The sequence below is a fragment of the Halichoerus grypus genome, chromosome 12, assembly GCF_964656455.1.
Source record: "Halichoerus grypus chromosome 12, mHalGry1.hap1.1, whole genome shotgun sequence".
NCBI classification, from domain to species: Eukaryota; Metazoa; Chordata; class Mammalia; order Carnivora; family Phocidae; genus Halichoerus; species Halichoerus grypus.
Genome location: NC_135723.1, coordinates 58,496,984 through 58,520,871, shown reverse-complemented (window position 1 = coordinate 58,520,871; position 23,888 = coordinate 58,496,984). Strand labels below are relative to the sequence as shown.

At 37.2% G+C, this 23,888-nt stretch overlaps 1 protein-coding gene and 1 long non-coding RNA gene across 3 annotated transcripts in view; one reads left to right on the top strand and one right to left on the bottom strand.

Annotated features, from left to right (window-relative positions):
• Nucleotides 1-388: 388 nt before the first annotated feature.
• On the bottom strand, nt 389-13,635 carry LOC118523395 (uncharacterized). Its single transcript, XR_004911085.2, has 2 exons — nt 13,445-13,635; nt 389-701 (listed from the first exon to the last, which is right to left on the bottom strand). It is a non-coding gene; the product is annotated as an uncharacterized LOC118523395 (long non-coding RNA).
• An 82-nt stretch (nt 13,636-13,717) lies between these two features.
• The window catches only part of SKAP2 (src kinase associated phosphoprotein 2), a 166,138-nt gene continuing 155,967 nt past the window's right edge, over nt 13,718-23,888 (top strand). For both annotated transcript variants that reach the window (XM_036072929.2, XM_036072930.2), the window contains exons 1-2: nt 13,718-13,993; nt 23,678-23,783. In XM_036072929.2, coding sequence (XP_035928822.1) covers nt 13,927-13,993; nt 23,678-23,783 — 173 coding nt within the window. In that variant the 5' untranslated portion in view covers nt 13,718-13,926. The remainder of the gene's footprint in view (nt 13,994-23,677; nt 23,784-23,888) is intronic.

The window sequence follows — 23,888 nt, the reverse complement described above, 5'->3', positions numbered from 1 at the left end:
TGTGAGACTAAATTAAATTAATAACCAATAAATATGGAAAAGCTCTGAGCAAATGAATAAGAAGTTATTAAGTACATTTATTTATAAACAGGTTTCAAGAATAGTGGGATGTAAATAAGTACAAAGCTTTTAGAAGGCATTTTGGAAATACCTATTAAAATTCATAGTCATAATATTGGGGAAGGGGAAAGGTACTTTTACTTTTTTTTTCCACTTTATACCGGTTTGATTTTTTTTTTTGCATGAGAATGTGTTACATTATCACTTTTAATTAAATACTTTAAAGACTACTGTGCCTTTTTAAAATGTAGGAATGCTGTAAATGGAAGTGAATCATTAATGTTTGTCTTTATTCCTTGGAGGAGATGAAGACCAATCAGTTACAGAGTTCAGGTTTGATTTTTATTTTAGAATGGTGATATATTAATGGCTGGGCGTGCTATGATGACAGCTTCATCATAGGCCATCATGTGCTGTATTCTGAGCATAGGACATAGTAGCTCAAGTAAAAATGCTTCTGGCCAGCCTCAAAGCACTTCTGAGAAACCCAATTTCCATCTCAATTTTCTTCAAATTGTACTCTGTTAATGTCAGGGAGAGCAGCAAGAAGAACCAAAACAAAGACTACTTCCAAATCTTCATCACTAAGGTGGTAAGGAACCTTCCTAAAGTTTTTACTGTTATAGGAAATGCTGGAAAATCTTGAGGGAAGAGAAAAAAAAAGAAAAGAAAAAATTGAAACCAACCTAAGAAAGGAGCAGCCTTAGCAACATGGCAATAATAAAATGTTTTAAATCTCTGCTTTAATTTTGTTCTCTGAAAATACTTTATGCTGGAAAATTCTGCTTTAACTTTGAGTTTACTGAAGGCTTAAATCATCCTGTATTAGTGAGCACTGAATTAATTTTTCATATAAAAAGCTTTATAACTTTTTTCTATTTTAAAACAAGGTATTTTTACCAACACTCTAATTTACTTATTTTGCATAGTACGTCCAAAACGCAAAGTTAGATTGTATTAATATGTGAAAGTTCAATTTCAGTTAAATTTATGATCAATAATACACTGTTCTTTGTTAAGTTACTTGTTCAGATAATGCTCTGCTTTTAGCTAACAGGCAGTGGATTCTATAGCTAAGCCCATGAGAATATATTAATAACAATTACTATTTCATTTTTTAACTACTGCAAACCCATTTCTGGCATATATGAAATAAAATAGATGTAGATGAACTTTCCCATTGCTTGGAGGTTGAAACAGATGGTTAATCTTTCAAATTCAGAAAATGCCAGAATTAAGAAGAAAGGTTTTCTCAAACGCAAACAGAGAAACAAGGGAACTGAGACTTTGTAGCATACGAGAACATTCACCCAGGAGACAGCAGTAAAGGTGCTAGCAGCATGTGACAGACCGAAGACACAGCAATTTCCTAAAAGTTGGTTTTTTTAAACATTCTGCAGGATTTCAGAACTTGGTGCTGGCATTGATTATGTCTTGCTGTTATTCAGCAAGAAGAAACATATTCAACATCCATGGCAGACTGCTAGTCTCCTCTTAATATCTGTTTCCTCTTCTTCTAGACTAACAGAATTTTTACCTGAGCGTGGGACCGCCCCCAGATAAATACTTCCCAGACCCCTTTGACCTTGTGTTGCCATGTAACCAAGTTCTGGCCAATAAGAGTGGAACTGTCCTGTGGCAGCCTGAGCACCACACCACCCTGGACGGTCTGGCTAGACTTTCAAACGACAGAGAGATAAACATGTGTTCTGATTAAGCCACTGTACTTGGGGCTTTCTGTCATTTCCAGTCAAATCTAACTCTACCGAATACACCAGCTTTTGGGTTCACTGAGTCCACGTTGGGAGCAAACCACTACCTATTTAAAAGCCAATTAAAAAGACACGACTGTCTTTGTTTGTTGTGGATAACAGATAAAAAAGCAAAACAAACATAAATAGACATCGCAGTGGAAAACATTTTCTACAAGTCAGCTGAAATGTAAAGTGAGGCCAGAGTTCTTATCCCAGTTGTATCACTAATTTCTACTATAGTATAATGAAATAAAATAAATATATAAATCATAATACATGCAAATTAACACGATTTGTTCTCAAGAGTGTGTGAAGTCATTTCGTTATGTGATGTCATAAGAGCACATTGACTTTTATTTATATAGATATAAAAATATTCCTATTCCAGATTTTTAAAGTCAAATTGAATGCTAGCCAAAATCTAGCTAAAAAAGACATTGCTGCTGATCTTCACTAAACATTAAAAAAAATATCAAACCTGAAATTCCTCCCCTTTCCTCCCCTGACCACACCCTTGCCTGCCTCACTACACACACACACACACACACACACACACACACACACACACACACTCAATAGATGATCATGCCTTGTTCTCAGAGAAAATAGAGAAGCCTTCAAATGGAATGTTCCTCAATTTTCTAATATCAGATCTCCAAACTCACCTATGTCTATCATCCTGGCCTCTTTTCCTCTTGTTACAATAGAAGAGATGTCTCTCTTCCTATCCAAGGTCAGTTTCTCCACCTGTGCTTTGAGTCCCAGCACCTCCTGCCTTCTCAGGAAACATATGCTATAGATTATTACTTCTCTCTCCTGTATCTTAAATATTTTAAATGTCTTCTCAACTGGATTATTCCCATCTGCTTATAAACAAGCCTGGTTCACCCACTAAATGAAAGTTTCCTGGCAAAGGCTCTCTCCTCCATAGTGTTTAGGTGAACACTATCAATGCTTGCCTCTGTGGTTCTCTCTTTTCTGTACTTGTATGGCTGACCACAAGGCTGAGAGACAGGTTTCCATATTTAATCAGGCTACAGCCAAGTCTTCTGGGCTGAGGACACAGATATTCCTTTTCTTTTAAGTGGTTGCACATATCTGCTCCTACCCCCTTTATGTGTTGATTTCCTGGTTTAATTCTCAGAGGGCAATCTATTTTCCCAGTTTCCTTATTCCTAGAGAAGACCTCACCATGGCTACCAAATATACAGTGCTAGTTCTGAGTATTTTCTAAATAAAGGAATTCCTCAAAACGAGTATATATGCTTTCACTACATGGATAATAGCAGATTTTGATCTTATGGTCTTCAAATTTCATATATAAAACTAAGAAGTGCAAAAAAATGAAGTTATTTCTAAGAGACTTTATTGAAATAATTAGAATTTACATCAAAAGTTTATCAAGATTTCCTATTTTGCAAATCAGCATTTAGCTACTTACACAGAACCCATTGCCACAGAAGTTAATATGGGGCGCCTGGCTGACTCAGTCGGTAGAGCATGTGACTCTTGATCTCTGGGTTGCAGGTTCAAGCCCCACATTGTGTGTAGAGGCTACTTAAAAATAAAATCTTAAAAAAAGTTAACAATACATCTGTAATAGAACTAGAATGAATATTTGTATTTGTATATAATTTTAAAAACTGAATTGCACAGTGCTTGTTTGGGACTTTTAAAATTATGTTGTGGTTCTTTAAAATGCATAAAAGCAACCCAAGCTTCAGTCTTTGGAAAGGCTTAGCTTTTTTTAGAGTGAATTATCATTGAAGATTATTTTCAATTATTTATTTTTGATGATGCGGGCCTTTGAATGCAGTACCTATGTGGTGCTGATTCTCTGAAAAAATGCCACTTAAGACTTACCATGTGTGGGTTAAATGAAAGCCATCCAGTTTAATCATAGTGACCCTTCCTAACTCATCACACATTCAGAACATTTTTTTTTGTTATTAAATTTCTAATCCATGTTGACTGATACTTTAATAAGATACAATAAGAGGTATTAAGGCAGTATCAAATTGCTAGAAAATTTCTAAATACTCTCACATCTTATGTTTATCTTTCCATGCACTGGTAACAGTTTGTGGACTGGCACCTGTCAGTAGACTATACTTTGAGTAACACTGATACTGTCTTTCATTATGACAGATCAAGAACACGAATATATTTGAATGCACAAATTTAAGAATTTTTACTAATAATTCATGTGTCAAATTTGTTTTTCTATATTAGCTTTTTTAAAATTAAGAGATGATATATGAAAAGGAAAATATGCTTTCTATTAATTCATTCAGGTCTGGCTTCTTGTATTTACATGTCATGTCTTTTGACTGAGGCTAAAATGACTGAAATGACCAAAAATTTCTAAGTAACTGAAACTTTAAATTATGAAAAATGGTTTTCAAATATTTTCAATTGAGAAAAAAAAAAACCCAAACAAAATAAAAACACAACCACAACAATTAAGTGAACCACAAGCGGCGCCTGGGTGGCTCAGTCGGTTAGGTGTCCAACTCTTGGTTTCTGCTCAGGTCACGATCTCAGGGCTGTGGGATCCAGCGCTGCAGCTCTGCGCTCAGCGGGCAGTCTGCTTAAGTTTCTCTCAAGCCCTCTGTCCCTCTCCCACTTGCACTCACACTCTCTCAAATAAGTAAATAAATCTTAAAAAAAAAAAAGTGAACCACAAAAATATCTAGAGGAGCCAAAGACCTTTGTTTTGTTATCTGCCAGAGAAAATCATTTCAGATATTATCCAAAATTGGCCTATTTGCAGATTATATGCTGAATCTATTTTGTCAAGTTTACCTAATTAACAGTGATTTTATGTAAGTGTGTATTCTTTTGCAATCAATGTGCTATACAATTTTTTTTTTACAAATATATTAAATAAACTACGATACAGTTTTACCTTTAAAAGTGTAATATTTTGTTTTAGACAAGTAACATTTTCTTGTTATTTGCATGACTTTGAAAATGTTTAACCTTGCCATGTTGATGTGTGGTCTAAATAGTTCTTAATGGCATGACAGTACAGTTATCAGAGATGTAGAATTTATTTTTCCATACAGAAAAAACAAGTATTTCCCTGAAAATGTTCCATATGAACATTGTTCCCCAGCAAGTACATGGCTACATTTTATTTGAAAATATAAAAATGAGGAAACATAATAAAAGAAAACATGTAATTTGGGGATGCTTTAGGAAGTCCTTTTCTGTGCTCTGGCAAGTTAATTTTTCTAGATTTTAAAAAGTATACATTTTAATAGCACTTTATTTAATATAAGAATATTTTTTTACCTCTCTGAGAAAAATTAAAATGGCTATTACAAAAATCAGATGCTCATGGCAATATAAAGCAAACTGGCTGGAGAGGAATCCGTTCTGGCAGTCCTTTTTCCTCTTATAGATGGTTCTTAGGGGAGACACAATGTTTAAAGTAATACTATGGTCTCAGGGTCAAACGAAAGAATGAGGACAAGGAAGAAGCAAGTTGCCAACAGACAGCAATGTATCTTCAGAATGCTGAACGAAGGGACTGAGGGACAGCAAAGTCCAGCAATATGGTAAACTGCATAATTCTTGCCGTCCTTCATTGTGCCATTGACATATCTGTGGCAGGACACAAACTGTGAAGGCTGGATAGATGTCAACAGTACTGACTTTCTTTGCTTACCAAAATTTAGTCCATAAAATCACATTAAAGTAGTCATCCAAACAGGAAAAAATAAAAGGGCAAGAATCGAGATCCAGATTATTAAGTAAAATTTCATAAAATTATGCTTTTGGGGATGAGGGTAAAAAGTTACCCTCAAAATTTTATATTATGAAATGGGATTGAACGTGGATTTGATGGATGTATATATTTATACATATATATAATACCCTGCATTTTTACATATGTAAATATGTTTCTTTTTTCTATATTATACTCATATCTTCTCCATCTCTTTCCTATTTAATCTTTTTTTCTCCATGTTTTATTGAGTTGTTTGTGTTTTTATTATTGGTTAGTAGGAGTTTTTTTGTTTTTTACTTTTTGACCCCCTTCACCCATTTAATCTTTTGAGTTAATATTTGCCTCTTCTTAATCATACATTGAATTATTGCCTGTCCGGCTCCTGCTTTGGTCCTGGCTGAATTGTATCTACTCTATGAGCAATTATTATTTTTTTATTTTATTTTATTTTTTTTAAAGATTCTATTTACTTATTCATGACAGAGAGAGAGAGGCAGAGGAAGTGGGAGAAGCAGGCTCCCCGCGGAGCAGGGAGAATGATGAGGGACTCGATCCCAGGACCCTGGGATCATGATCCGAGTCGAAGGCAGACGCTTAACTGTCTGAGCCACCCAGGTGCCCCTCTATAAGCAATTATTAACAGACCATGTTTACAGTACTGTAAAGAATCTTATTGTTAATGTAGTTTTTGAAACTGCTTACTTCCATTTTCTCAAAGCAAATGCCATAGCTTCAGTGTTGTATTTATGCTTTCTAAAACATAATACATAATAGATTAAGTTTATTTCAGGTAAGGAAATAAAATTAAATAATTTTAATATGAGAGCTAGAGTTCTTATTTAATTCTTGAAGAGTAAGGTATCAGCATAAAATATAAGATATTCTTGTGGTCCATTGTTTTTTTTGGTGCACCTAGATCATTAAGAAGCACACGCCTCAATGTGTTAATAACCTTATTGTAGTAAACATTGTGTATTATACGCATATACCAAATCATAAACCTACACCACGTTATATGTCAACTGTATCTCAAAAAACCTGGAAAAATAAAAAGTAATGGTAATAACAATAAGAAAGCACATACCTCACCTACTTGTGGGAGGATGAGGACAAACGTGCTTAATTTTTTTGTCACTGCAGTTATGGTTGTTTATACTTAAGTGGACCTGCCCAGTAGTTTTCTCAGTTCATTTTTTTTTTCAACCAAAGATGAGAGATATGAAAAAAGGACAAAAATGAATTGGGGTGGGGTGGGGAAGGGATGGGAGAATTACTGATTATAGTAATATACAATGGAAATTATAGGCAAATATAACAAAGCAGTGTTTCAAGCCCTGTAAAATTCTTTTTCCCTTTCTGTTTGCTTAGTAGTGGGACACTATGGAAAAAAGGGGGAATTTGGTTGAGACTTCTAAATTTTATTTAATTTTACTCTTATTGGTCTTAGAGTAGTCATTTGTAAAACACTACTGTTTAATATTGACAACTTTGAAAGTCACTGAAAAAAATTAAATGGCAATTTAATGTTAACAGCTGCTTATGGTTATCAAATCCATCAAAGTCCTTCATGAATATATTAGGCACAAACCCACTGAATTACTGTTGCTGAAGACAGCTTGGTATTTTCAAATTGCCTAGTGAGAATAGATGTACTATAATAAGAAGAAGGACTCTGATCACAAATTACTGTTTTGTCTTTGTATACAGAAAGAAACTTTGGCCTGTTTCTAATTATTTAATGTTCTAAAATCTCTGCCAATTTAGCTATAAAATGATTCTAGAAGTGTATCTGAAAACTTTCCTCTAAATTTGTGGTTTTTGAAAATAGCTACAATAACAAAACAAAAACAAAATAAAACTGTAACAAAAATAATTGAATAAATAGTTCATATTGAGCCAATTAAGACTCAGAGCCCAAATGTGAGTCTTCCAAAGTTTAACTAGTAAGGCAGTCATGTTCTTCAGTTTCATTCTTCTAGAAGACTATCTTCTCATTAAATGTTGGTAAGGATGTTGTGGGGACCAGGGCTATCCTAAAGAAAGAGTGGGGCACACAGCATAAAATATACCCATAAAGACTTTGCTTGCTTTACACAGCTAGTCCTGAAACCATTCCTTGGAGGGTCTATATAACCTGCCTTCTCTCAGGATGTTTTAAATTCCAAACCACTGTTTTAGTTATCTTTCATCCAGAGCCACAGGGTGCTTAATCCAGGTATTAGAAGACCTGATTGCTCAAATCAGTCTAGATTGAGGTGCACAGGGAGATAGTTACCCAGCCACTCTCTTAAGTCTCTGGTTGATAGAACTTCAGGGAGTGCAGGTCAGAGTCATCCTTGAGAGTGGTGTGGACTGGAAAGGCTTAAATTATACTGAATATTTTTTTAAAAGATTTTATTTATTTATTTGACAGAGAGAGACACAGTGAGAGAGAGAGCACAAGCAGGGGGAGTGGGAGAGGGAGAAGCAGGCTTCCCGTGGAGCAGGGAGCCCAATGCGGGGCTCGACCCCAGGACCCTGGGACATGACCTGAGCCAAAGGCAGACGCTTAATGACTGACCCACCCAGGCGCCCCTATACTGAATATTTTTTTAAAGTAATCTAAACACCTGACATGGGGCTCAAACTCATGACCCCAAGATCAAGCATTGCATGCTCAACCCACTGAGCCAGCCAGACAACCCTGGAAATGCTTAAATTATACCAGTGGCCTTGCAAATTATCTCTTAGGTTAAGCTCAAGGATAATTCTCTGTTAAGTCTCTTCTGAGCCAAAAATAAAATGGACTCTTCAAGGTCACTCAATTGGGACTCTGAGGTAGAAAGTAAAGATTTTGAGGAAAGAATTAAGGGGGAAAATCAAAAGTTCTTATCTTTTTATGCACCTGTTCACAGCTCAAGGTAACCTCACCAAACCATAAAGGAGTAAAACAGTTTACATGGAGAGAAGGGGGTCTGCATTCAATTTTATACAGTATAAAGAATGAGCATTTTCTTGGCATGTTCTTAGGGTACATACTCTGGGGACCAAGCCTGATTAGTAGAAGGCAACCCAGGGATATGGGTCCATCCCTTCTCTGGAGATCCATCTAGAATATAACACCAGACTATAAATTAAGATTGTGAGAGTAAGACAGAGCCATAGTCCAAGAGGGCTAGAAGTAAAAAAAAAAAAAAAAAATGTCCCTTTACTGAAAGTAGGCAAAGTAAAAGATTTGGTTTCAGAACCCAGGCAGGAGAAACTTAGTTACTAGAACTAGGATATAAGGCCAGAGCCAGATTACCATCAGAGCTGACATTACAATGGTGAGATCTCTAGCACTGAGATTCTAGATAGGGGAAATTAGCTTCACTTAAAGGGAGGAGAGGGCTGTTACCTGGGGAGAGAACCAGGCAGCCCTTGACAAGTCTGGAATGGAATGGACATTCTCTTACCTTATTCCTAATTTGTGGAATCCTAAAGACATACAACATCTTGTTAAGAACTCAAATCTGGTCTATATTAAGTTGCTTATTATTCTCATATTAAAATGATTGGCCAGGGCAGCAAAGTGCCTGAGCACATGTTTGTGTATATGCAAATGAGATGGAGAGCAAAGGAGAATGAATGTGTTTCCTTATCTTGTTAATAAATGTTACTAACAGGATTAATAATAATTACGACCTAAAAACTGAAAAGACAAGTTAGTGAGCTGCATCTATTACAACCTGTTGGTTTTGGTGGGCTTCTGTGTCGTATCTTTTAAGGCTAATTCCACTGAGAATATAATTTTTTCTTGCTGGCACCACACAATGATAAACTCATACCTACCAGCCCTAGATGATTCAAATGAAGAGAGGAATAAGAATTTAGAAAATAAAAGCAAACTTTCATTTCTGAAAATTCTTAAAAGAGCTCTTAGTAGATGACTTGAAAGACACAATGGCTTAAGTTTTAAAAAAGGTAGAGGCACCTGGGTGGCTCAGTTGGTTAGGCGACTGCCTTAGGCTCAGGTCATGATCCCGGGGTCCTGGGATCGAGTCCCAGATCGGGCTCCCTGCTCAGTGGGGAGCCTGCTTCTCCCTATTCCACTCCCTCTGCTTGTGCTCCCTCTCTGTCAAATAAATAAATAAAATCTTTTAAAAAAAAGTTTTAAAAATGTATTAGGCTGCAAAATAAATGCAAGATTTCAACTGCTTCTTTTGTCTAATCCACTCTTTACATATAATAGTACAAGTGTGTGGTTGGTGGCTTTGCAATCTGTCAACCTACTTCTCCTGGAATTCCCTTTTATGTCTGTTTCTGGCTGGCGTGGGCCACAAAAGAGATTCTTATTAATTAATTAGTTTGTTTTAATTTTTGTTTATTTTTTTATTATTGTCAGTTAGCCAGCATATAGAACATGATTAGTCACAAAAGAGATTCTTGTGTGAGATTTACACATGTGACACAGTAGTCACTTTGTGGCTCCCGTATGTTGTCACTTGTCTGCTGGTTCACCTCATTGGCCTGCAGCAACTACCAGGCCCAAAAGCCAGATAGGGCAAACTGCTCTGTCTTCTGGATCCTCCTTTCAGTTCTGACTGCTGGGGCAAGTATGTGTTGATTCTGTAAGGAAGGACCCTGACTTCTGCAGGGCATCCGTACCACCAGGATCAGAGGCAGCAAAAGCTAGCTGTGGTTTCAGATGGTCCTCATGAACATGGCTTGTGCTTCTGCATTCCATCTTGTCATGAATCTCCTCTGTCTTCCCTTCCTGACTCCCTGCCTTGTGAACTTCAAGCTCCAGCCTTGTACAGTCCCTTCCCTCTACATACCAGGCTTGGTCTGTGGGACCAATACAATATGGCAGCAGCAAAGTGATGCCACTTCTGAGATTAAGACACTGCAGCTTTTGTCTTGGTTGGGCTATCTCTTGGATCACTTGCTCCAGGGGAAGCTAGGTGCCATGTCAAAGGGACATTTGAGCAGCCCTATGGAGAAGTCTATGTAGTGAGGAAGTGAGTCTTTTGCCAACAGCCAAAGAGGAATGGAGGACCACAGTCAACAGTCCTGTGGGTGAATTTTCTTCAAAGCTAATCCTTTAGCTATGGTCAAGTCTTCAGATGATTGCAACCCAGCCTATAGCCTGACTGTAACCTCATGAGAGACTGAGCGGGGGCCATTCAGCTAAACTGCTCATGGATTCCTGACCATCAGAAACTACGTGAGATGCTAGTGTTTAAAGCTAAGTTTTGTTATATGGAAACAAATAACTATACAATGCCTAAGTATAAAATATAATCTTTCTTTCACATGACTAAGAATGCCAAACTAAAGGAAGATAAGAGGTGCAGAGAAAAAAAAGTAAATTGTGTTTTAGCTCATTGTTCTTCTTCAATGCTCATTTAAATTCTTTTAACCCTAGGCCTGTGGGCAAATACTTATTCAGCTAAACTAAATTTGAAAAACGTAAGGAAGCGGGTTAGCTTTAGTTACAGGGATATATACCTATATATCTCTCGATATATCTCTATATACATCTTCTTTGAATTGAAGGATCTCCTTTTGAGAAGACAAATCATGATATTTTTCCCGGAGTCTAGTCTCTTCTTTGTGGAATGGTAGGGAAGCTATTACTCCTCTTACAGGTTGAGATTTAAAATTTCGTTTATTATTCTTTTTTACCTAATATGAGTAGTTTAAAGAATGAAAAGTATGATTTGATTTCCTTCCTAGTTTTTGTTATGGAAACATTTGGAAACAAGAGAAATAAGAATATATTTCTTTTAGTCTCTCTTTATTTCTCTTTCTGTCTTATAATCAATTTCAGTAACTTTAACAATAAACAGTAAAAATGATAGAGTATACAAAGCATTGCCCAAGTGAATCCATCACAAACCTGTGTCTGAGAATGGCTTCCTAAGTAGGGGAAATGTGTTTCATACAAAAAGTCCATTTTCTGTTATTGCCTTTTTTATTTGGACTACTAGATGCTATATATTTTAAGGCAATCTTAATAGTTTCCTGTCTCTCACTAACAAGAATGACTTGTCATAATGAGCAGTGTAGACACTGTCCATTTGATCCACTCCAGAAAACTGTCTATATGATACAAGAGTAAATCACTTCAATTCCTTTGTGGAATGAGTGGAGTATAAATAAATAAATGAGACACAAGAATAAAGAAAAAAATGTGGTTAGTTCTATCAGAAGGAAACAAAGGATAGGAACATTTGGAGGCCTGGTTTAATAAAAAATGTGACAAGAGAAAGAATTATATGTGATAACTCTAAAGGAAGGTAGAATCCTCACTAATATAAAATGTCCATGAAATAGTTTCTTCTTTCTTTAAGGAGGAAGATAATTTTGTAGTTTAAGAATAATAATTCTCTTTGAAGTTGGAGGACCTATGTTGTAAAATGACTCTTTATTTACTCTTACCTCCACCAAAAATAATTCTAGTTTCCAGCACTCTTTCTATAATTCATCATATTTCTACATCTGAGTAGGAATTTCAGATTCCATTTTAGGGAATGGGTTTGTTTTCCGGGGGGTCTTTTTTGTAGTTATTTTGTGTCTTACTTCTATTATAAAGTTTTTGTCTTGTTTTTGTGTTTTTTTTAAAGTTTATTTTAGTAATCTCTACACCCAATATGGGGCTCACAACCCCCAGATCAAAAGTCACATGTTCTTCTGACTGAGCCAGCCAGGAGCCCCTATTTTTTGTTTTGTTTTGAGAGGACTTCAACATGTTCTAATTTTTCCTTTTCCAATTAGCGTTTGTTGTTTATCTCTTACAGAATTATACAAAAATGTCATTGCATCTGACCACTTAATTTTTTACTATTACTGTCTGAGACTTTTTGTATGAAATATTAATAGAGCCATTACTTTATGTCAAATTTAGGACTCCAGGTGGGGATGAAAGATAAGTTATGACAAATTTTGTGCCCTACAGGAGAGGTAACGTGGTAAAGTGATCAAATCAAATCTTAGGATGTCTAGAATCAGAACTACCTGAGGGCTTATTTAAAATGGAAATAATCAGGTCCCACCCTAAACAGACAGATTCTCTGGGAGTGGAACTTGAGAATCTGCACTGTTAATAAATTCTCTCGGTCATTCTAATGCAAACTGAAGTTTAAGGACTATTGATCCAGTGAGGGTCGGAGGGTAGAGGAATAAACAATTTACACACCACACACCACAATACAATAGTAGCATGAGGAAAGAGCTTTATCAGGGCAGCAGTTCCCATGAGGTGGGGCGAATACACACACACATTCAGAATATATATATATATATATATATATATATATATATATATATATTTATATTTACACACACACACACACACATATACAGTATATAGCATACACACACACACACACACACACACACACAAGCACACTTTAAAAGCAACAGAATGTGTCTTTTGGGTTTTACAGAAAATCTGTAAGATTTACAGATAGAAGACATGCAATAAATATTTGTCGATCAGGTTGTAGTGAACACATTTTGTAATTCCATTCTACTAATCACCAGCAATTTTCTTTTTGATGCTTATAGATGGGACGGTAATATCTATGCCTATTTAACTTCCTGTTTTTTCTTTCTTAACGCAAAAGGATAGTGACTAGAACTTCTCACTCCTCGTTCGTAGTGGGGGAAGTCGCCCCACAATAAGAATTAGGTAGAAAAGTAATTTAAGAGCCAATCAGATAGCTCTCTGGAGCAGCTCCAGACTGGCTTCTCAGGGAAGACTGGCGGAAGATGGGACTTGGTTACCTCATTCAATCGGACAAAGAAGGCCATACTAGTTTAGGGCGGCCGAAAAGTCCTTGTGGGTTACCACGTGAGGTGTTACACCTCGGCGGGGCTGACCTTTGGCTAGAGGTCCCTTAAGCGGAAAACTTAGGGGCACTATGGATACCTTATTTTTCGGGATCCTGGAGAAACGGTCATCAGTTGTGGAGGCACCAGTACCCAAAATGGCTGCAAAGCGCTTCAGACTCCAGATCAGGTGATGCAGCCCCAGTCCGCTCCCTTCCCACCAGCCGCTCCTCCCGCTCCCTGACGTAGGGGTGGGTGTGGTCTGTGCAGAGGCTCTTTTCCGAGGCTAGGAAAACCATAGGATACACATGCGCAGTTGGGCCCCTCAGGCGCTTCGGGTTTTCTCCCAGCCCATCGCCCCGCCCCCATCTGCCGGGCGGGGCTGGGCCGAGAGTCCAGCAGCTGCTAGCTGGGGCTTCAGTGACTTCCTTGTTGTGAGCCCCGGCCCTGCAGTGTCCGGACTCGTAGCACCGCTGTCCTGACCAGGACCGCTAGCCTGAGTCTAGGTCGCAGCCGCAACCTCAGCCCATCGGTCCCCCTTTCAGCACAGGTCTTTTCCCCGCACGCCCCGCGCTCCCTAACATGCCCAACCCCAGCAGCACCTCCTCTCCCTACCCCCTCCCTGAGGAAATTAGGAACCTGTTGGCAGGTAAAGATCTGGGGAAGGGGGCGGGCGACGCTGCTGGGGCGGGGGCGGGGGCGAGGGGACGGCGAGCCGGTGGGGACAGAAGCATTCAGCGACTCTGCCCTCCCTCCCCACGCTTCCCTGTCTCCTGGCCAGTGGGAGCAGGACTGGGAATGGGGAAGAGGGGTCTGAGAAAGGGAGTGGGCGTGTGTTGAAATTGGGTTCGAGGATGGTGGGGAAGCCCTCCTTGATGGACTACACTAATGGGATCAGGACATTTCTGTATGCATCGTGAGGACGTCATGTGCTTGTATGTGTGAGAAAGAGAGAGAAGAGAGAGAGAGAGGGAGAGAGGAAATGATAATGAATGCGTGTGTGAGAACTGGGAAGGGATCAGAAGTCAAAGAAGTAGTTCTTCGGTGGCCTGGCCAATGGAGGAGAAGGGTGTAAAGATGCAAAAAGATGTCAGAGCTACAGGTGTTAGAGGTTGTGGGACGCAAGGTTTTGTCATTTCTAAAACTCTCTTTTTTTTTCTTAAACATTCATTGCGCTCTTATTTAAGACTTTCAAAGAGGGCCTGATTCTCAAATGGCCACTTGTTTTGGCCTGAGTAACGTATGAAAACAAAAAAGGAAGTATGTGTTAAGGTCCAACTTCCTGTGTCACACGATGAAAGTACTTCATCTTTGCACCCTCATCTTCCCCTTTTCAGTTTTAAATGACCATTTATAGGAACTTACGTTAGGAGTTAAAGATGTGGTTCTTCAAGGATATTACGAATCCACTACTAGTTCATTACTCTACTAGAAATGGAGATGTATATTTCTGCACGAAGTAGAAAACACGTCTTTTTAGGGTAGCACAAATCTTACCTATCCTGATGCTCTGGAATTCTTACTATCATTCCCTTTGTCATAGGTACATCAGAATTCTAGAAACTGAATTTTGATTGTTTTACTTTAGTTGTCTCAAGTATTTACCTTTAAGTATTGGTCATGAATAGCTGGATTAAAAGAGTTTCTTTTAGATGTCTATTACAAGTTGCTTATTTTAACTCTCAAAAATTAATATCTAAAATGTGACATTTTAAATAGTAAGTTGCTTATGAGACCAAATCTCCTAATATGCTGTTTTGCTGGTTAGCATCATGAATATGATCAAGAGAATAAAACCAAGAGCGTATGGATGCAGACTTAAGTTTGTCTGAACACGATTACAGTGTGATAAATGCATTTGTGGTGGGATAGTATTTTACTCTAAGAATGCTTATTGTCATTAATGGGTACCACTAGGAGAAATATAAGGAACTGTAAAGACTAATTTAAGGCAGATTTTATTCCATTATATGAGAGTTTCTCATTAGTACTGATTTTGTTTTACTACAGTTAACATTTTCATTGTTATAATGTTGGAATTGCTTGTTTAGAATACTATTTTAATAACCAGACCAGAGAAGTGTTTATCATTACTCCAGAAGTAGATGGCACCACTTTCAGGATATTCTAGTTCTGAATTTTTGACTTTAAGAAATAAAGTTCAGACCTCTGGGTGCACACCTTTAAAGCTTGAGAGCTCCAACAGGAGGCAGTTTGCTGTTTGGGTCCATAATCATACTTTTGCAGATAGTATGACATATAGGTTATGAGACTCATTATTCTCTGATTCCCATAGATTACAAATATTTCATTTGGCCCTTATGTATATAATTTGTGGAAAGCTTAGAATTACATAATATTTAAATTATCTACCAATGCTAATTTCCTATTTACTTTAGCCATTTCTCTCTCTTTAGTCAGTTAATATGCTTGCATAATGTCCGAAATGAATGTTTTAAAAGTCATCTTACTGATGTTTTCAAAATTTCATATTATTAAACAAATCACATATTAAAACACATGAAGTATTAAAAACAAATATGAAAATATGAAAATTAAAAATATGAAAATTAAAAAATTAAAATTAATATTAAAATTTGGCTTACACTATAATCAGAGGACATTTTCAAGAGGTATGGATTTGAGGGAATATCTATTTATCTATCTATCTATACTTTTTAAAGAAATGAAACGAGAACTAGTGTTTTTCAGTTTTCTTTTTTAACTTATTCAAAGAAGGATGTTAACATTTTGTGTTTGACTGTAATTAAAATCTTTCTGGAAAGGTTTCAAGAATAAATGTTCTCAGCAGTTTTTTCACATTTTGCATGCAAAAAATTCTGTTGGGATTGTGCATGATTATTTGCATAATTCAAGTGTGTTGGGTAATAGTACATGGTTAGATTTAAAATTACTAAAACTATAGAGAGAGAGCATTGGTTTGAATGCTGGATTACCTAGTACTTTCTGAAACTAAGAAGGAGATATTAGTAGTGGTGATTGTAGTTAACAGTTGAGCCCTCTGAGAATGTTTGACACCATGCTAGAATTCCCATGTAGAGAAGATAAGGACCTAAACTTTGCAGGCACTTCAAATCCTTGCCTACAGAAAAAAATGATACAAAGTCAAAAGATAATGCCTATCAAAATAACATTGCTCAGACAGTTCCCTTTGTGTTCCATGTGCCTATTATCCAAATCATTGTATGTCATGTGTGTTAAATGTTTGACATTTCGACTGCTTGATAGAGATAGGTGCTTAATGTATTCTTATCAGTTTATATTATTTTCTTTCTCTTTATTTTTCTTTCTGATTATAGCAGTTCTAGGCTTCCCTTCAATATTTGTTCCCCTCTCTTCTCATTCCTTCCCCTCTAAAACATTCTCTAGAAATGCAAAAACCCGTAGATGCTATCATTCTTAACTACATTTAATGATACTCTTGAAAAAGGGGCTTATCGTTTTGACTGTTAGTGATACATATTTCTCTGGGATCAGTATATTAAATCTTGAAAGCCTATACTTCTTATAAAAGTGTTGTATTTTTCTTTTGTTACATGAATAGAAGGAAGGTTATAGATTTTTGTTAAAAGCAAATTTTGAACTGCCTATGCACTACAAGCAACCTTTCATTTTTTTTCACAACAATGGAAGAACAAGTTTAGCCTGGATAATTGGAATCAATGGATAATTCTGAATCTTGTCCATTTAATCTTTTCCTACATCCAAATATTTTGACTAGGACTAACAGCAAGAATAATCTTGATTTATGTGAGTTTTTTCTCCGGGCAGGCGAGAAAGTGAGAGGAACTAGAACTACGGGCTCTCAACCCCCTTCATTTGTTTAATCATCCTTTGAATACTGGAGTGTTAGTAGTTTGCAATCAGATATTCTCATTCATTCTCATTGATTTGTTTTAGGACAACATGTTTGAAGAGAAAAGCTGTAAGAGGATGTAAGTTTCTTTTTATTAAGTTAGAAAATGAAACCAACGCTAACAGGAGAAAATAGTGGTTGTCAGTACTCTGAAAAATCAAAACCAAACCAAACCAACCAAACAATAAACAAAGTGGCTATATGGTTTCTGCAAAGTGACTTTGAGGTTTTTTTTCACAGGGCAGTCTTGATTAGAAATATTGCATTTTTCCCTACTGGGGATTTCCAGAACATTTTTTTTTTTTTAAACTTCACACATTAAAATTGATAATCCCTTTAGGGGCACAAGGTAAAGAATGCAATTCAGTTGAAATAGAGGGAGAATTTTTTCAGTGCTAAGAATAGTATGGTTTGATTTCCACCTTTCCTAAGTTCCATTTATAATTTGGTCAACATTTTGGGTTTATTTTTCCTATGAGGATTATTTATGGTACATCTAGGGTCCCATAATTTGCTTCTGGGGCATTCGCTGAGTATGTAAAGGGAAGAGTGCCACCTACTGAGTCACCAATAGTCACCTACTTCTTTAGCACCTGGATTTTCCTACAGAGCAAGAACAAGCCTGCCCCATTTTGGCAGTAATAACTAATGAGCATAAAGTTGCTATGAGGACATTTGAACTGAAAATAAAATCAGTCTATGATGCCTCTAAGGTTTTCTCTTCTAGAAACAGGAATATGTGTTTGTAAATCAAAGGATCAAAAATTTATAATTTCTTGTTATGGGTCGAATAACATAGATGAATTAAGATGTGATGTTAAGAAAATTATTTGCCTGTATTAAGCATATAATATCCTACTTTTTCTTGGGAGGGGATCTTTGGCTGGCTTGTTTTCCAACATTGCTTTCCACTGAAAGTATTTTCATCTCAGATTACTAAATAAGGCTCTTGATAGTATGTACAGTTTTTATAGTTACTCAACCCAAGTTATCACTGGATTTCTTTAAAAAAAAAAAAAGGAATCTAGGGCGCCTGGGTGGCTCAGTTGTTAAGCATCTGCCTTCGGCTCACGTCATGATCCCAGGGTCCTGGGATCGAGTCCTGCATCGGGCTCCCTGCTCGGCAGGAGGCCTGCTTCTCCCTCTTTCACTCCCCCTGCTTGTGTTCCCTCTCTCGCTGTCTCTCTCTCTCTGTTGAAAAATAAATGAAATCTTTGAAGGAAAAAAAAAAAAGGAATCTAAATATATTAAAAAATGAGAAAAAAATTTCCAAATGGGTTTATCTCTACATTATCAGCATTAAAGTATTACTAGAAGGAAGATAGAAACAACAGCATAGGAAAAGCCTCTGGTGATTTGAAACACACTTCAGTTGTCTCTCATAAATTTAAGATTAAGTGTCATATATGGGTGATAAAAGTGGCATAGGCTAGTTTTTATATACTCATTATTCACTTAGTTTGTCTTTTTCAATTAAAGCCAAGTCTATCTTTTTCATTCCACTGAGTTTACATTTCTTTTTCAATCACATACTGAACACATTACAATAGATGCTACCTAATAGTGAATATAGTGTAAATCTCAGACTAATGTGTTATTCACTGTGGCTTCTTTGAAAATGCGTGGTAAAAAGATTTTGATTATTATAAGGTGTTATTTATCAAGAGTCATCTTTTAGAGGTGAAAGATGTTCATCTATATTCTTCAACAGCCCAGTTTTCTATCAAAATAAGTCATTTAGCCTCCAAAGCCAATTTTGAAAATTTTGTCAGATGATTGGATTGTAAGACTCAGGAATGTATTACTTATTGTACTGTGAGAACTCCTTGGCTCCTCCTCTTCCATGTTTGGAAAATCCACAGTTCAACTATAACCTGTAAAAGTGCTAAGTAATCAAGGGAAGACATTGATTAGAGAATCAATAACTTTTCACTTAGCCATTTTCCAACTTTGGGCATTGGCTCCATTGATCTACATGTGCCCAGTTTAATTGATTTTTATGTTTTTACCAGTAGGTGTTTGATCAGACTGTACCCCCTTTAACAGAGAAGAAAAGTTTATTATTTTTTTTCTTATGTCGCCTTAAAGTTTGGCTGGGATTCTCACCATATTAAGTTTGGTAGTAGTACCTTAGTGAATACATAGTAAAACCTGGCTCAATTCATAAAGTAGAGAAGGATGTGGAATTAAGTAAGTAAAGCCATTTGGGGGTGATGTGTAATTGGTTTTACACTTATGTTATTGATCTGGAGCTGAGCAAATGGTAGTGGATTCAGTCCAATTCTTCCCCTCTCCTATACAATTCAGGCCATCACAGAGGCTGTGTGTGTGTGTGTGTGTGTGTGTGTGCAGGCAAGCCTTCTCAGGGTGGTACTGGGTGGTTGGGAGAGGAGGCAGAAGACATCAGGTGTTACCTTTGTGACTTATTTACAACCTCCCAGCAAGTCATTTTCTAGGCTGCTGGCTGGTGAAGGATGGTGAGGGCAAGTGGCCAAACCTCAGCTTTCTTCAAGAGTGGGAACCTGTGTACTGAGCTTTGAAAGGGTGGCATTTTATTTTTTCATTTGCAGGAATTTAAAAACCGTTCTAATCTGTTGTGGTTTCAGGTTTTTCACTGTGTGATCCATGTGGAAGGTGGTAGAAAGCAGTTAGCACCTCTCTCTCTCTCTCTCTCTCTCTCTCTCTCTCTCTGTATATATGTGTGTGTGTGTGTGTGTGTGTGTGTATTAAATACCTGTCCTAGCCACTTGAACTACAGGGGAAGACATAGGGGGTGGGCAGTTTTTCTGGGGGTCCATTCCTACAGAAGAAGAAGAAAAAAAGAGGAAATTGGAATACCATTCGGTGGTTTGGTGTGTGCTGTGTTTGCCTCTTAGGGGTTGTGATGGCTTTTGAGAGGTTTCTAACTTAAACTGCTTGAGATTGCTGAGCCAAGACATGATGTCATCTTTTAATTTTGTTTTCAGACCTTAACAGTTATCTACAGAGCATTTGTAAGTCTGATCTTCTCAGGGCCCTCTGCCCCAGATCTTTACAGTTGTACCGGGAGATAAGGCTTATTCTCGACAGTGTTAAGGTGTAAAAGGACCAAAACTCACCACCACATTTGCAGTCTCTGGGATAACTTTTTCCTTGGTGATGCCTTGGGGGCAGAGGCTGATGGAGATGGGGCTAATTCTGGGGTTAAATGCCAGCGGCGCTGACCCGCAGTGTGCGTGGCTGCGAGCGAGGTGGTGCTGGGGGTTAGACCTGCTGCGTTGGGGCTCCCGGGAGCTGTGCTTTCTCCGCGCGGGCCGAGCGGATCCCCAAGCTTCGATGCGTGCGTGCGTGAGTGGAGACCCCTCCCTCTGAGGAAGAGGAATTCTCACTCGCCAGGCCGAGAGGCTAGGGAGGAGCAGGCTGACCTTTTCTTGCAATCGAATTACGGCTGTTCCCCGAATTACAGGCAGTCTGGAGTCAGTGAAATCTACATATTAACCGAGGGACACAACCCCTAAAGGAAGATAGAATGGGGCTAACGCGCTCGCTAGTTTATCGTTTGCAGGGCTACTCAGAGCACAATAAAAAGCTTCAAATCTCTTTTCCAACCAGCCAGAGGAGCGCTTGATTCGTCTAGGACTTTTATTGCCCGCTTTTGAAATATTACCCTGGCTCTGAGCTACAAAGCCGCAGATCCAATCCCATTTGTCTGGCGAGGGCGCTGCCCCAAACCCGTGCTCCCTGGTCACAGCTCCTATGACAGGAACCCCGGGATTTAACACTCCAAGTGTTGAGTGTTCGAGGACCGCAGAGCCTAAGTGTCTCCCGGGAAAGCCCGGAGTAATTTCTCAGTGCTCGCCCGGTCTTTGCGCTGGGCGAGCAGGGTCCCTGCTTTGCGCAGGGACGCGGCCGAAGGGTCCCCCGCGCATCCGGAGGGTGTCCCGTGCCTGGGAGAGGCTGTTTCTGTTCAATTCGAAAATAAATGGGCACCGTGTGGATTTTAAGAAATAACCCAGATTTCAAAAACTTCAAAACCGACTAAATCTGTGGGCACCAACAAACTAGGATTTCAGGAATCAATTCCACTTTAGAGTTCCTAACCTATTTGTTAAAAAAGAGAAAAAACACAAGAAAAGAGCAAAAACAGTTCTTACACTTTCCTTGTCTCCTAGGAAATAATTTATAAAAAATTCAGCGTTTATTAAATCTTTTTAGTTGCCTTAAACCCCCTTTCTGGGATTAGTTTAAGAATAAATACATCAAGACTACTCTAAAACTATAGATTTTTTTCCCTTGCCAGATCTCTGAATCTCCTCCCCCTCAACAAACAAACAACACGATTCTTCCAGCAGTCTCACACTCTTTCAACAAGCATTTCTTATAAAATAGCATGGGTCAGAATTTTAAAAATATTTTTTGGGAGTGTTAGGAAACCCTATATAGAGCATTGCAGCTTTTTATGTTTCCTGAGTTTTTATAGAACTGAAACGACCTTTTAAAGAAATAACTCTTGGGCTGTAATTCCTTCTGTTATTGCTTCTGGAGATAGAAAATAGATCCCGTTTGTTTAAATTTGGATTGTGTAATGAAAATGTAAAATAGGCAATTAAATACTTGTGGATGAGGGAATTAAAGACAAACACTGAGTGAAAGTAACATTAAGCAGACTATTCACCAATCATTGTACCAGAGATTCTCCCAAGAATTGAGTCCGGTTGGAAGAAAGAATCAGCAGTAGAGATGCTACTCCTTCCCTTATTCCACTTTTTTTTAAGTAGATTTATTGTAACCATCTCAGAGAAGCCAGTGATCTTTTCCATTTCAGCTAATGTCTGAATGTCCAAAGGTTGCTTGTTTCTCTGGGTACAAAATTTAAAGAGTTTAGGGGAGAGTGCTTTTGTGTGTGTGTGTTTTTAAATAAGTTTCATTATTTTGAACTCACTTTAGAAGTCTGGGTCTAATTTGCACTGGTTATGGATTATGTCTATATGTCCTCCTCTTCAATATATGGACAGATCGAGTAAAAAGAAGCTGTGGCATTCTGCTTTCATTTCGTTTTGATACTTGCTTGTAACAGTCATTAATGGACTTCAAACCAGAAAGCTATTTAAAAAAATTATTCCAAGATTAAATTTTAATTCTTTCATTTGTCATATTGATTTAGTGAAAAATTATCTTTATACATTTATTATGAATGTATGGGATAACAGTTTAATCACCTTTGCTTATTGGATCAAGATACTATTGTAATCAAGAATTTAAAATCTATTACAACGTTTTACCTCAAATACTAGGTTTTAAATGGTTAATTATAAGTACAGTTGAAAGACTATTATAGTGCTTTGAATTAATTACAGATAGTATTATCGTATGCTTTGATACTTTCTTTTTATCAGTGTGAGTTAGGAGACAAAGTAGTTAAATAAAAAGAAAGTAAAACATACATACATCTCTTCAGTATGAAATATGGATGGTTTACAGTCATACCTACTTTAAAATTTTTTATGGTATCCTTTATATTAGATATCTCAAAGTAAGATTTGAACTTCTGAATATAAAATTAATTTAAAGTTGCACAATGGTTCATGAACAATATGAATGGGGCTATTATAAAATCAAACCAGTAAGGACTAGTTGGAATTTTGTACTAGAGAGAATTAGAAAGCAGAATAATTTACAAGTTTACTAAATTAAAAAAAAAGAGGCCTTATGGAAATGTTATATGAAGCCATGGAAATCTTATTTCTTGGTTACTATATTTTAAAATAGCGGATGAATCTATTTTTGCCACTTCTTCCTGTATTTAAAGAAATATTTCCAGGTGGTAATACCAAGGCAGAAAGCAAGAACACACAAAACCACACAGCAGATTATCCTTTCTTTTTGAAGGTGGCTGGTAGAATGGGTGGGGCAGGTAGGAAGGAGGAGGGTTTGATTTGGAATCTTGGCTAGAAGAAGGGATCTATTTTTTCCTTTAAAACATTAAATATTGCACATACCTGAAAATGGATTACACTGGGAAAAACAGGACCTTGCCAGAGACATTAGCTTATATTGATATAATATTGTGAATGACCCGTTCATACAGGAGCTTACAAAATACTATAAAATGATAGTAACACATGCATAAAAGCTCTGTGCTTGCTTTTATATGAGAGAATTTGTTTTATGGGGCACCATAGTTTATTAAAACTTGTGAGCTTCTCTCTGGTTTAATGATGCCAAACATCCAAATAGCATTTGCTGTGCTAAGCATAAGTAGAGCATACAAATTTTATTAGCTAAGTGGTGTGCAGATTTGTCCAACTTAGTATTTGAAACATATTTCAACTGTTATGCTTTGGATTGATAAATAACTGTAACAAATTGTACAGATATTAACACTTATGGGTAGAAGCAATCATTGTCCTATTTGTCTTCACAAAAAATGATTCTTTCCTATAATTTGTATCCTGTTTCTTATGTTTCATGGTTTAGATGTTGAAACATTTGTGGCAGACACACTGAGAGGGGAAAATTTATCCAAGAAAGCAAAGGAAAAGAGAGAATCCCTTATTAAGAAGATAAAAGATGTAAAGCCTATGTAAGTCACTTACTCGCTGTTTATTATTTCTTACTTAGAAGCAACTTTGTAGTTAACATTTTAATAAAGAATTATCACGGAATTACTTTTTTTATGTCCTAATTT